Source organism: Balaenoptera physalus (assembly GCF_965194825.1).
Source record: "Balaenoptera physalus genome assembly, chromosome: 21".
NCBI classification, from domain to species: Eukaryota; Metazoa; Chordata; class Mammalia; order Artiodactyla; family Balaenopteridae; genus Balaenoptera; species Balaenoptera physalus.
The window spans coordinates 30,895,748-30,909,887 of NC_138902.1; the positions used below are offsets into that span (position 1 = coordinate 30,895,748).

The window sequence follows — 14,140 nt, forward strand, 5'->3', positions numbered from 1 at the left end:
ACTTTGACTTTGAAAAAGAAAAGAATAGGGACCTAATGAAATTTAAAAGCTTTTGCACAGCAAAGGAAAACATAAACAAGACGAAAAGACAACCCTCAGAATGGGAGAAAATATTTGCAAATGAAGCAAGTGACAAAGGATTCATCTCCAAAATTTACAAGCAGCTCATGCAGCTCAATATCAAAAAAACAAACAACCCAGTCCAAAAATGGGCAGAAGACCTAAATAGACATTTCTCCAAAGAAGATATACAGATTGCCAACAAACACATGAAAGGATGCTCAACATCACTAATCATTAGAGAAATGCAAGTCAAAACTACAATGAGGTATCACCTCACACCAGTCAGAATGGCCATCATCAAAAAATCTACAAACAATAAATGCTGGAGAGGACGTGGAGAAAAGGGAACCCTCCTGCACTGTTGGTTGGAATGTAAATCGATACAGCCACTATGGAGAACAGTATAGAGGTTCCTTAAAAAGCTAAAAATAGAACTACCATACGACCCAGCAATCCCACTACTGGGCATACACCCTGAGAAAACCATAATTCAAAAAGAGTCATGTACCACAATGTCCATTGCAGCACTATTTACAATCGCCAGGACATGGAAGCAATCTGAGTGTCCACAGACAGATGAATGGATAAAGAAGATGTGGCACATATATACAATGGAATATTATTCAGCCATAAAAAGAAACGAAATTGAGTTATTTGTAGTGAGGTAATGGACCTAGAGTCTGTCATACAGAGTGAAGTAAGTCAAAAAGAGAAAAACAAACACCATATGCTAACACATAATATGGAATATATATAAAAAAAAAAAAGGTTCTGAGGAACCTAGGGGCAGGACAGGAATAAAGACGAGGGCATAGAGAATGGACTTGAGGACACGGGGAGGGGGAAGGGTAAGCTGGGACGAAGTGAGAGAGTGGCATGGACATATAGACACTACCAAATGTAAAACAGATAGTGAGTGGGAAGCAGCCACATAGCACAGGGAGATCAGCTCGGTGCTTTGTGACCACCTAGAGGGGTGGGATAGGGAGGGTGGGAGGGAGGGAGACGCAAGAGGGAGGAGATATGGGGGCATATATGTATATGTATAGCTGATTCACTTTGTTATAAAGCAGAAACTAACACACACTGTAAAGCAATTATACTCCAATAAAGATGTTTTTAAAAAAAAAGAATACTGTAGAGGATCTATGGGAGTACCCCTGGCTACGGAAGTTTTCAGGAAGTTTAAAATGTTTCTGGAGTTAAATCAGTTCACTCTTGCCAGCCTGAGAACAGCCAGTTTGGAAAACAGGACTTGTAGGCATGGAAACAGCAGGCATCTTGGTGACAAAACTCATTACAGGGTTTAATGGAAAAAAACTGGAGAGAATCCTCAAGAGGGAAGGACAGTTTGGTGCAATTCTGCAAGGCCAGATAGTATGAAACCTAAAATGAGGGTAACTAAAATATGCTAAGCTTCAGTAATCGAGTGGAAAGAATTAAACCTTTGTGAGCCATGATCCTTCAAGTGCTGCCTGTCTGCAAGTATCAGGGTTACTAATAATCAAAGCAATTAAAGTAAAAGACACCCAGAAGAAATTATTTTAATCCTATCTTCTCACTATGTCCTCGAAGACATATGACAATTAAGAGATTATTCAAAACTGAACCCTCATGAATAATGTTTCAAAACTGGAAAATGCAAAAATATGGTAAACAGAAAGCCTTTATATCGAGTGCCAACTTTCATGCTGTCTCATTTGGATCTTCACAATAGCCCTTTGATAAGGATATTATCTCCACTGCATTACAGATGAGGAAACTGAGGCCCAGAGGAACTGAGGTCGGTAAGCAGCAGAGCCAGGCTTCCGATCTAAGTCAGGACTGCTTCTCCTCTTCATCCAGCCTCCATCCTGCACGTGCTGTGATTTAGGTAAGGCTGCATTGACACATGTGGGTATAACAGGTGCCTCCTATGGTGCTGGTCCCCCCCCCACCACCAAAAAAATGCCATTGCACGAGCAGGCAGACGTCATAGTGAGTATTTTTACTGTAAAAATGGGAAACTTTGTTGTATATTGTTTGTATTTTTTAAAAGCTCTTTTCTTTGGTCACAAAATTTTTCCTTCTATTTTCTCTTCCTCCACCTCTTCCTCTTTTCTCCTTTTTCTCTCCACTTTTACACACGCATCTTACATTGGCGCCCCATGCGCTCTTCTACACCCTCACCATATACAGGGGAGCTCGCGTGAACTCAAGACTTCCCAGGGCACTCGCTATGGCCGGTAGTGATCACCCCACCCACATCCTCCGACTCACCCAGCCCGACTCCAGCTGCTTTGTTTGCTGATAACGTAATAGTAAAGGCAGCAATGGGCAGCATCAAGGCCTACAGAGAAAACTGGAGAATCAGTTACAGCTACTGCCAACTTCTCATGACCTCTGATCTCCTAGGAGGCCCTCTTAACATGGCCAGAGAGTGATGGTGGAAAATGGAAAACTGAGTGGAAAGCATACTCGAGGTTAATAGATATGGTCTGGCACAATTTGGCTGCCCAGCCTTTGAAATCTAAAGGTGGAGCTCTGGTCTGAGGACAGCAATGTGACCATATATGATTAGAACTATTGTGGAAATCACCATATTCCAACCTAGTCCCTCTCCTCCACATACAATTTTTTAATCACTTTTTTTTTCTTCTCCATTCTTCCCCAATTGTAATTAGAGATTTGAGAAATAAATTTTTTTAAACTGTTAGGATACTAACAGTTGTGCCTTTTGTTAACCTCAGCTATAATGGGTTAAACTGTCCACTAGTGACTAGAATATGAATTTTCTTTCCTAAGTGTCCAATTTAATACAACATAAGAGAAGAAAAGAAGGGGGAGATCTAAAAACTACTACAGTTACTAAAACACAATAATTCTTCAGGATTACCTGTAATATACATAATTGTTTATATTTGCAACCATTTATTTACATGAATTTACACTTTAAGGAAATTTGATATATACTGACAATACCAAATGTTGTCAAGGATGTGGAGAAACTGGAATTCCCATACACTGCTGGTAGGCAAAATGGTACAACCACATAGAAAAACTATTTGTCAGTCTCTTAAAATGTTAAATATACACCTTCCATAGGATCCAGTCAGTCCACTCCTAGGAATTCACCCAAAAGGAATGAAACCATAAGTCCACACAAAGAGTTATATATAAATGTTCAAAGCAGCATTATTCATAATAACCCAAAATTGGAAACAGCTCAATTCTTCATCAACAGGTAAAGATAAACAAACTGTGGAATATCCATCCTACAAAATACTACTTAGGAAAAAAAAAAAGCCAGGGGAGGAGGCGGGTTGGACAACTGATACAACAACATAGGTGAATCTTAAAATCATTAACTCTGAATGAAAGAAGCCAGACACCAAAGAGTCCATACTGCATGATACCATTTATATAAAATTCTAGAAAATGTGAACTAAGTCCATAGTGACAAACAAGCAGATGAGTGGTTGCCCAAGGCCAGGGAAGGATGCTGCTAAACATCTTACATAGCATGAAAGCGCCCCCATAATAAAAATTATTGGGCCCAAATATCAATAGTGCTGACGTTGAGAAACCTGAGCTAGTCTGACCAACCAAAAAGAGAGATGACTCAAATTACTAAAATCAGGAGTGACAGATGAGAGAGACATCACTACCAATCCTACAGAAAGTAAAAGGATTATAAGGGCATGCTATGAATAACTTTATGCTAACAAATTAGGCAATTTAAATGAAATAGGAAGATTCATAGAAAGGTGCACATTAACAAAATTGACTGAATGAAAATGATAAAACATGAATAGACCCATAACAAAGAGAATTTGAATTAGTAATTGAAAATCTTTCTTCAAAGAAAGACTAGGCCCAGAGGTCTTCAAAGGTGTGTGCCATAAAATATTTAAAGGACAAATAACACCACTCCTTCAAAACTCTTCCACAAAACATAAGAGAGAATACTTCCCAACTAATCTCATGAGGCTGGTATTCCTCTAATACTAAAACCAGACAAAGACATCACAAGAAAAGAAAACTACAGACCAATATTCTTCAGGAGTCTAGATGCAAAAATTCTCAACAAAACGTTAGCAAAATGAATCCAACAACATATAAAAAGGATGATACACTATGACCAAGTAGAATTTCCCCTAGGAATACAAGTTGACTTAATATCTAAAAATCAATGTAAAATCATTTTAATATAATAATATGAATAAAGGATGAAAACCACATGATCATGTCAATACATGCCAAAAAAAAAAAAGCATTTGACAATATCAAACACTCATTCATGATAAAAAGTTTCAAAAACTAGAGACGGAAAGAATTTCCTCCACTTAATAAAGGGATTCTATGAAAAACCTGCAGCTAGCATCATACTTATTGGTGAGAGACTGAATGCTTTTTCCTCTAAAACTGGGGAAGAGACCACATATTGTATGATTGCATTTGTGTAAAATGTCCAGAAAAAGTAAATCTATAGAGACAGAAAAACAAAAGAGGGAGAGAGGGATACTGACAGGCTAACACAATTTTATCCTTGATAAATGTACTTTTCCTTCCTCAAGCTATCTGGCAACTTCTGACTTAGCTCCTCTCTGGCCCCAGGATGGTTATATTTTTCCAGAAGCTCACCTCTGGTCCCAAGGAGCAGGCACTGGCAAACACCCTCTGGCATGCAGAGAGATGTGTGGTTCCCTCAGAACCAGAAGGGGTTTGCTTCAGGAATACAGGAAAGAAACACTGAAGAAAATACTGTTAAGGCCCCCAAACCTGAATTTTATCACTCAGAGGAACAGGTCCACACCTAAGGAGACAGTTAGTAAATGTTCCAGGAAGAAATGTCACTTCAACATGAAGGTATTGCTCTGGAATCAAGAGAGTGACAGAACCCTGCCTATAATGGCAATGCTTTGGAGAAAAATCCCTCTGTCATCACGCCACTTGATAAACAAGTCACACAAAGCCTCTTGGCAACTGCAGAACTTTTCAACACATAAAGAGAAATAAATGGAATCTAGTCAGAGAGGACTATTGAGAGCAGAGACACTGTTACCTGCAAGTAAGTGGTGCTATACCCAGAATGTTGTGAGCACTCAGTCATCACCGTACGGATCCAACTCAAATCCCTTCCTTATCCTCACATCCTGTAGAGCGTGGCAAGATCTTGAGTCCTGGACACCACTGGCTGAGGAGACAGACGTCAGCTCCCATCAACATATCTATCTGCATTTCAGCTGTTAAAGTTACTGGGTGCTGCCTTTCCCTGTGTACCATTTTGCAACCATGAGCTTACTAAGGGGCAGAGGACCTAAAAGAAAACTGATTAGTGTCCTGATCTTTTCTGTTGAAAAGCCGAAGATTTCAAAATATGCCTGATGAACTAGCATAACCTTATGTGAATCCCAAGAACAGCAAAGGACCGTAAAGACATTTATCATAACGACGGGAGAAGGGTGCCCGGAGGACGGATCCAGACACAACAGCAGGGCCTAGGTAGAAAAATTGTGGATCCTGGGCCAAGTGTGCAGCTGATGTTCCAGCCATGCTGTCACAGTGTATGTGCTAAAAGGCAAATGGCTACCCACGGTAATGGAAAGAGATGTGTCACCAAGAGCTGTAAGGCTTGGGACTCAAGGAGTTTTGGTGTGGGATATTCTTGGCTGAACATAAGCTTGAGGTACCACCAGAAGTAAAAAGTCCATTCAGTCCCCTTGGGAAGCAGAGATGCTGGTGACCAGGGAGACCTGAGGGTGCAGGGGCCAGCCTTACAGGGCCAGAAGTGCTGGCATCCAGCTCAGAGGCTCCATCTTCCCGGGAACCCCATGGGTCTACCCATGATACAGATACCATCACTTAAGTGCCAGTACGACTCGGAGCAAAACAGAAGCAAGTGTTTGCTCACCACCTGTATCTGGGCTGCCTTCATATTGAAAGGAAGAGAACAAGAAAGAGCAAATTGGGCAGATTGATCCTATCGTGTTGAGGGTTAGTATCTGAGGAAAAGAGACCCAGATCCACTGCAAAAACAATAACGTTAGAAAACTTGGAGCATGTCTGCCCCACGTTCTCCCAGCGACAGAGGTGGCATCACCATCCACTGATTCCTGCAGCCCACTAATGCCAGGAGGAAAGGAAGGGCCCCAAGGAGACCCGAACCAGGGGTGAGAGGCACAGTCATCTCTGTGCTGTGCATCAGTACTGACTTCCCATGGAATCTCATCTACGTGGAAATTCACATAAATTAATTAATTTTCAACATCGCACTCCTGAAGGTTATGACTTTATTCTTGACTTATTCACAAGTACAGTCTGTGCTTATCTGGCCAAGTAACCAAAGGAAAAAAAAAAGAAGGAATGTATGTACTTTCCAGTTTGGAAAGGAATGTGTACTTTGTGCACGTTAGTCTTATCATGTTTGCTCGCTTTCAGGCTTTTGCTCAGGAACCATAAAATGGGTTTAAATAAAGTAAAAAGGAAATTGAATTCCATCAATCAATATACTAAAACACAGCCAAAATTAGATGTCATAAGGTTATACCATTTCATCACTTATAATTAATATTGTCTGTGCAGGCCTCTTCTGAGAAAATATTTATGTTATGTTTCACTTTCTACAAAGAAATTCATCTTCTGGCTTCCCCATAAATTGAAAAATTACATAGTGAGTTAGGAAAAAAGAGAAAACTATTGTAGTCCCATTGGCTAATTTTAAACTGAAATTTATCATAGAAAAATATTCTTCCATCTAAATAGTCGGAAAATGGATTGATCTTGAAGCATTCTATTTTTCTTGACGAAAAAGTCTGACTTTAGAGGAACTATAGTTTTAGGTCATGTAATCACTATTTTGCTGAAATCAAAATTCATATTAAACTAATATTTAAATCAGGAGTAATTAAAATGTCTGATGTGTACTTTTTCCTTTTTCACTAGAAATGCTCATTCCTCAGATCACAAGAGAGAAAGTTTTTCTTATGCTTCCTTCTTACATGTGTTAAATAGGGTCTTTTGATTCACTCAAGGAATTATAATATTTAGCAGTGAGAGGCACAGGAATTGTGTGGGAAGCCAGGAAGCTGGAATACAGATCAAGAACTGAAAGATTCTAGGGACACCCTGGGACTAGACTAGGTGTGGTAGGCAGAATTCTATGATGGCCGCAAAGATTCCCACTCCCTGGTGTACACACCCTGTAAAACCCCCTCCTCTTGAATGTGGAGAGAACTGTGAGTATGGTAAGATAGTCACTCCTTGATTACATTGCTACATAAGACACCTAAGTAAAAGACTGGAGTGAGAGCCCCATGTTGGCCTTGAAGAAGAAAACTACCATGTGTGGAGAGGGCCATGCAGCAGGGAATGACAGGCAGCCTCTGGGAGCTGAGAGCCTCAGTCCTACAACCACAGGAACTGAATTCTGCCAACAAGCAATGAGCTTGGAAGAAGACCCTGAGCCTCATCTGACCACAGCCCTGACTGACACCTTGATTTCAGCCTGTGAGAGCCTGAGCACAGGACCCAGCTAAGTTGTGCCTGAACTCCTGATCCACAGAAATTGTGGTATAATAAATTTATATGTCTTAAGCTTCTGAGTTTGTGGTCACCTGTTATTCAGCAATAGAAAATTAATGCACTGGGTTACCTTCTTGCCCCTCAGGGATATAAATATGAGAATGCTACCAATCTGTGTGTGATAAACAGCCCACATCCTTGCTTCTCTGCCTTTTGGCTCCTCATACTCATGGCTCCCTCATGGTTTCTTCAGGACTCTCCTGCTTCATGTCTATGTGTCTTCTCTATTTATGCTCCCACTCATAAGTGAATGTCTCTCTCTGTCTTGTAGAAGCTGGGCAGACAAAACAATAGATGTCCTCAAAACGCCTTGCCTTACTGAAGCACCTTTGTAATGTCAACTAATCCTCACAACAACCCTTTGACGTGAGTACCATTTCTTTTTTTTTAATTTTTGGCCGGGCCGAGTGTCTTTCAGAATCTTAGTTCCCCGACCAGGGATTGAACCCGGGCCCTCAGCAGTGAAAGCAAGGAGTCTTAACCACTGGAAGGCCAGGGAAGTCCGAGTACCATTATTATTCTCATTTTTGTAAGAAATCGAGGCATTAAGTGGGGAACCAGCCTCAAACCCAAGACGTCCTGCACTATGTCTTTTGCTCCTCTTCTGCGCTGCTACTAACTTAAAATAACAGGAGAGTCTCATGAAGGCCACACAGATAGTGAAAACTCTACCCAGGAGAGTACTGATAACATATACTGCATTCTTTCCTCTTGAGACAAACCAAGGACAAGCCACTATGGAGCCATCATTCAGCTTCTCTAATTTTGCTGCTCTTGCTTCCCCAGTAGTGCCTGAGTCAGGAAGACATAGGTATAAACATTTGTTGGCTCTACGACCATGGGCGAATTAGTTACCTCTGTGAGCTTCAGCTTTCTCAGCTGCAAAATGAAGCTATAGCAAGACTTACTCTGTAGTGTTTCCATATAGAAGCCCAGGAAATGGTAGTTGTTGCTGTTGGTGGTGGTTATTCATCAAGGGCAACTGCCACGTCTAACTCCTCTATGGCTTAACAACAATTAAGCAACCTCTAAGTACGGCTCACATGAATAAGTTCCGTGGATGTCCATACTAGCTGGAGTTCCCATGAAAGAAAGAATTGGCTCTTTTTTATTTGGGAAATAATTTCTCAAGAATTTAAGAGCAGTCAGAAGTCCCTGTAGAAGTATACTAGGAATAGATTTGTTCAAGGCACAGGCCAATCCTACTTTTGGAACTCTCTGAGTGGGCCAGATCATCACCATCAGAAAATTTCCAGAAGGTTCAACATCATATGTAAACTATGTAGAATCAACCTGTAGAATTAAGGTTAAGATAAGAGCATGGGCTTCAGAGCGGCATCTACCTGGATTCAAATCTTGCCTCTGCCACTTATTCTCTGGGCTTGCCTCAGTAAGTAGTTAACTTCTCTGTGTCTTGGATTCCTCATAAATAAAAGGAGGATATTAAATGTTTTCTTCATGGTGTTACAGAGAGTATTAAATGAGTTAGTATATATCTGTAGGGTTTAGAACAGTGCCTGGATGTGGTAAACTATCAGTCAACTTTAATGTTTGTAAATTCAACCAAAATTTATTGAGTTTCTACTATATACCAGGCACTGTGCCGAGCACTGTGAATACAAATGACAAGAAAGGAAGAAGAAAAAAATTAATGTTTATTGAGTTTTCATGAATAAATCACTCTGATAGGTGTTTCACATACATTATACTAATTAGTTTTTAATTAGTAACCTTATTAGGTAGATATTATTTGCCCTGTTTTTTAAGTGAGGAACACAGGTAAGGAGAGATTAACCATGTTTCTTAAGGTCACAGAGTTCGTAAGTGGTAAAACAGGGATTCGAAGCCAAGACTAGGTTCAATCCTGCTTTTGCTATAGATAAGACATATCCCTGTCCTTGAAGAATATATATATACAAAGTAGAGATATTTACCTAGAGGAATGAGGAATTCCTTGGGGTGTCAGAGAAATGACATTTGAAAGATGAGTAAGATTTCTCCAGAAGAAGGGCATTTGGGGGGTGGAAGGGGAAAGGAGTAAAATATCCACAGATTGAGAGGCACAAAAAAATGTCTGAAGTATTGGAGGACCAGCAAAGAAAATGACCAAGAATGCTGTCTCCGTGAATGGGAACTTGGGTGACAGTCCAACAGTCATCCCACACAGCGTGTTGCTACTTGCAGTGATGCCAGGAATTCATCTCTGCTTACAACATCAGCAGTTTCTAACTGTAAGTGCTAAACTGCTTTGCGTCACTGCCTCCTCCCAGCAGCCCAAACATAGGCCTACCTAAGCTGCGCGCATCTTTAAGGTATTTCTGCTGTCCTCCTTGGCTGCTGGCCCCCACCTCAATTTATGTTACAGCATTTACTCCTCTCATTGTGTCTCGATCGTTCTGCAACAGCTTCTAGAGCTGCTTCATCAGTTCCATCTGCTTGAGAACATATATTTTCCCAAGATTTTTCAGCCCTGACTCCATTCCAAGCAAAATGAATCTTCTGCATTGTTACCAGGCTATTTCCTACAGACCTCTCTTAGAACCATTATTATGTTGTAATGACTGTCTATGTGCCTCTTTTCCCTCAAGTGAATTCCTTAGAGCAAGCAACGGGTCTATTCATCTCCAATGTCTAGTCCAGGGCCTAACACATAAACATTTGATAAATAAATGAACAAATGCATAAATGAATGATAACACAAAGGCCCTTGCCAGACACTTAAGAACCTGCATCTGATGGATCCACCCATCCCATCCAATATTCCCTTCCAATAACCTTAACAAGAAAAATTTTAGGCTGGTCTTCTTGTTACTCAGTCTTTCCCCTACCACTCTAACCATTATCCAAGCTCCCCACTGCCTCTTCCTTTACCTTCAATCATACAAGATGCTTTTTTCCACCTACACAGTTTTGCTAATCTTTACCAGCCTGCAAAGCCAAATCCTCTCTTCTCTGCCAACTAAGATCAAACATTTTCCTCACGATGTGCAAAACATTCAGGTATCCTTCCCTATTTCCCATCCCTGAGATGGTTTTTCAGAATTTTCTTTAACTTTTGAAACCTCTAACACTCCTTCGACCCGTTTATCACCCTGAAGTTATTTTATACAAGCGTATTTATCTTCTCAAAGCCAGGGAGTGTCATTTCTTGTCACATTTTTTTCTGTCATTACCCAATGCTAGACATATAGAAGTTTTTTAAATAAATGAATAAGCGAGAAGCTGGTAGATTCAGAATGGCTACTTAATGGCTAATCTAACACAGTACTATCCAAAAATATTTCTAATAGGAATAATAAATCATTATTTCTATTATCATTAAGTATGATATATGGACATGGAATTTTATGAGGAACCAGGCTAATTCTCCTCTGCTACGAGAACTGAAATATTACTGACCTTTGCCATGTGTAAGTATTTTCAGGGGATATAATGCAACATACCTAGATTCAAGACTACGCAACTGTTCCATGGTTGGATCTTGCTGGTTGGAGGACTCGACGTCTGCTCCTTTAGCAAACAGGCTCCAGAGCCTGTAGATTTGATCCGCACTCCTGGGTCCAGCTCACAACGTACGTGTACTTCAGCCCTCACTCTGACCCCTGAAGCTCTGGCAGACAGCCACACCGTTTCCATCCAAATCTCATCTGGAATGAGCAGCCCCATCTTCTTTGCCAGAATAGGCTTTAGCCCTAAACCAAGTTAGGGCAGCTGTTCGCCAAACTCAGAGATGACGCTTGATTCTAACGATCAATATGGAGCCGAGCCACTGAGGAGAAAATGACAGAATGGAAAATAATGATGCTCAATTTCCAGAGCAACTGCCATAATATATTTTTAAAGGATCTATCTAGTTGACTCTGGCCTGTAGGGCTTCAATAAAACTTATCTTCGTTTATATTCTTTTCACATTTGTGGAAAGAATGTAAACGGAATATTTACAAAAGCTTCTTTTAACAAAATTAAGTTGAAAATCTTGGAATTAAGGAAATTTTAAACAGTTTTAACACAAATAGAAGGAAGATGGAAAGAAAACAGAAAGGAAAGGAATGCTTTACAATTCTCCTTTCTTAATCATTCATTGGTTCCCTCTAAATGTCTAAAACTTCAAAACATCAAAATGTAAACTGATTATCTGGCCCAAACTGGTCAAATCTCGCTCTCAGGTTGCTTTAACCCGAGATAAAAAGAAGGTCACAATCAATGGCAGAAGACTACAACCTGGCTCTTGTCCCCACAATTGTGTAGTAATGCCAATTTCCCTGTTCTTCCCAGGAGTAGTAGCTCACATATACTCCACGATGCCATCTTTCATAGTCTAGTTCCTAGAACCAAAAATGACAGCTTCTGCTCCTGTAACATGACGAAGTCAAAATCGCCAGTGCCCAGAAAAGCTGCCATCACTCCTGCCTATGCCCACTGAAGTCACTGATCCCCATAACAGTTCCAAGGAAAGTGGGCAATAAGGCTGCACCAAGTCTGCAATATGCTCCCTCCCACAGGCAATGATATTGCTGCTAACGTCTACTTATGTTCTTGGGCCACCAATCCCCAGCAGTTGGCCATGCCCAGTGCTGAGGGTGCTACTGGCTAAGGAAGTTGACCTCTGAAGCTACCCGTTTGGTGGCACTAGTGTAACTGGCAGTATGTGTGCTTAAATCACATCGATATTTTCATGAAACCGCTCTTTCTCGTTCTTATAACTTCTTGCCTTAGGGCTTTGAAACAGTGATGTGGCTGATCTGGAATGATAACTACTGGGTACAACACCCCTGCCCTTTTAAACCAGTCTATGGACTTGCACCAACCTCTGAGTATTTATCAACCTCTTATTCTCTCTTCCCTGGGATCAGATTCTTCAGAAGGGGTTACTCATGCAACTACTCTTCATTTAAAAATCCACTTAGTACCCGGTCAGCTCACAAGTCCTTAACATATGCCCAGATAATCTTGAATTCCAGGACCTGCCTGCTGCAAATATGTATTTTCTTTTATTGAGAGTATTTACGTCAAAGACAATAAGAAATGGTCTTACCTTTGTTTATACCAAGTGGTGGACAAACCTAGAAGTTCAAAACTTAAGTTGCTATCAGCTCAATTTTGAGTACTTGGTAGTTTTGTTTTTCTTTGTTTTCTTTTGTTGTGTCTCTAGAAGTAACCTCATGACCTTCTTTAAATAAGTGAAAATCTGTGTCCTAATTCTAAAAGAACCCCTCAAAACGTTAACAGGAGATGGTAAAATACTTAATATCAAGAAAAGAAGTTCCGAGTTCCTAACAATTCATTTAAAACTGCAGTAATCAACTGAATTTGCATTTCATAACTGGTATCACAATGTAAGGATCTTAAGACTCCCTTTGACAATTCTGTGATAAAGAGAGCTTTTCTAACTTGAGGACCCCAGTGAAAGACCCAGAAGAAAACATACTTCTGAGGGTTCTGAATGCCCTGGCTGCTACTGCTCTGGCCTCCCCATCACAGCTGGATGACCAGGAAATATGAAAGCTCTCAGACAGACTAATTCTGTGTCATCTATTTTAAACTGCTTTGTAAAATGAAATCAGACGTGCCTGCAATTCTAGGAATGCCTGCTAAGCCTCCTACCAACCTCTCAAGTCAATCACCATCCCATCCACCTTCAAAAAATATTTAGCTAAAAGGATATATTACTTCCAATGAGGTCCTGTGTTATTTAAAAGTACATTGTAAAACTGGGGCTGGGGGTGTGCTACATTTAACCCATGAAAGAGTGAGAGAGAAAACAGGGCATTTTCCTAGGACAAAGGAGCATGTCTCCACTAAATAGATGAACACGTAGCATATGAATGGCAGGCAGTCTTTCAGTAGTTTCTCTGTGATACCCACAGATGCAACTTTTTCATTTTCATGTTGGCTTCTTTTAAATGCCATGATGCCAGGTAAATGTACAATTCATTATTTATGTTTCACTTGCAGACTAGCATAATGTTCAAAGTATTTCACTGATATTTTTAGGCAGCACACTATCTTAAGAAATACATAATCAACTAACATTTTTCAATTTTTGACACATCTCAAAATAGCTTTTAAATCATTTCATGGTTTCATTTTCAGGAAGTTTGTAATCCGTGGTAGGTCAATTTGCTAGTTGGAGAATGGAACTTAAGGATATACAAATCAAAGGATTCAGCTGTCATATTAGCAAGCTGGCTTCAACCCATGTCACGCCCTCAGACCACAGCCATGAGCCCAGCCAACCACTTAAAGTATGCAGGACCCTAGTTATAGGGAAATTAGATGAGAACGTACATACAGAACAGCAAAAACTCAAAACTGTTGGTAGAAAACTCCCCAAAGCCCATGACTTCTTGAAAGGAATTCATTTTTGCACCTAAAGAAATGCATAATTTGTATCTACACCTTTCAATTTTCTGAGAATATAGATGGCCCCAAGAATGTTGCTACCTTTCACTGTCCTGAGAACAGAAAACAAACCAGTTTCATGTGCTGATTAACTTTCAGGCAATCAGCTCCA

At 40.3% G+C, this 14,140-nt stretch overlaps 1 protein-coding gene across 5 annotated transcripts in view; it reads right to left on the reverse strand.

Annotated features, from left to right (window-relative positions):
* Positions 1-14,140, reverse strand: part of CFAP96 (cilia and flagella associated protein 96) — a 183,967-nt gene that overhangs the window by 51,122 nt on the left and 118,705 nt on the right. For 2 of the 5 annotated variants that reach the window (XR_014258392.1, XR_014258393.1), the window contains exon 6: positions 11,070-11,395. The exons of 2 other annotated variants lie outside the window; for them this stretch is intronic. Coding sequence is in view for 1 of the 3 variants with exons in the window: in XM_082444847.1 (XP_082300973.1) it covers positions 11,351-11,395 (45 nt within the window). In the remaining 2 variants the exon portion in view is untranslated. Of the gene's footprint in view, positions 1-9,260; positions 11,396-14,140 lie in introns of those variants that run through there. One more of the 5 variants, XM_082444847.1, reaches the window with a different exon arrangement.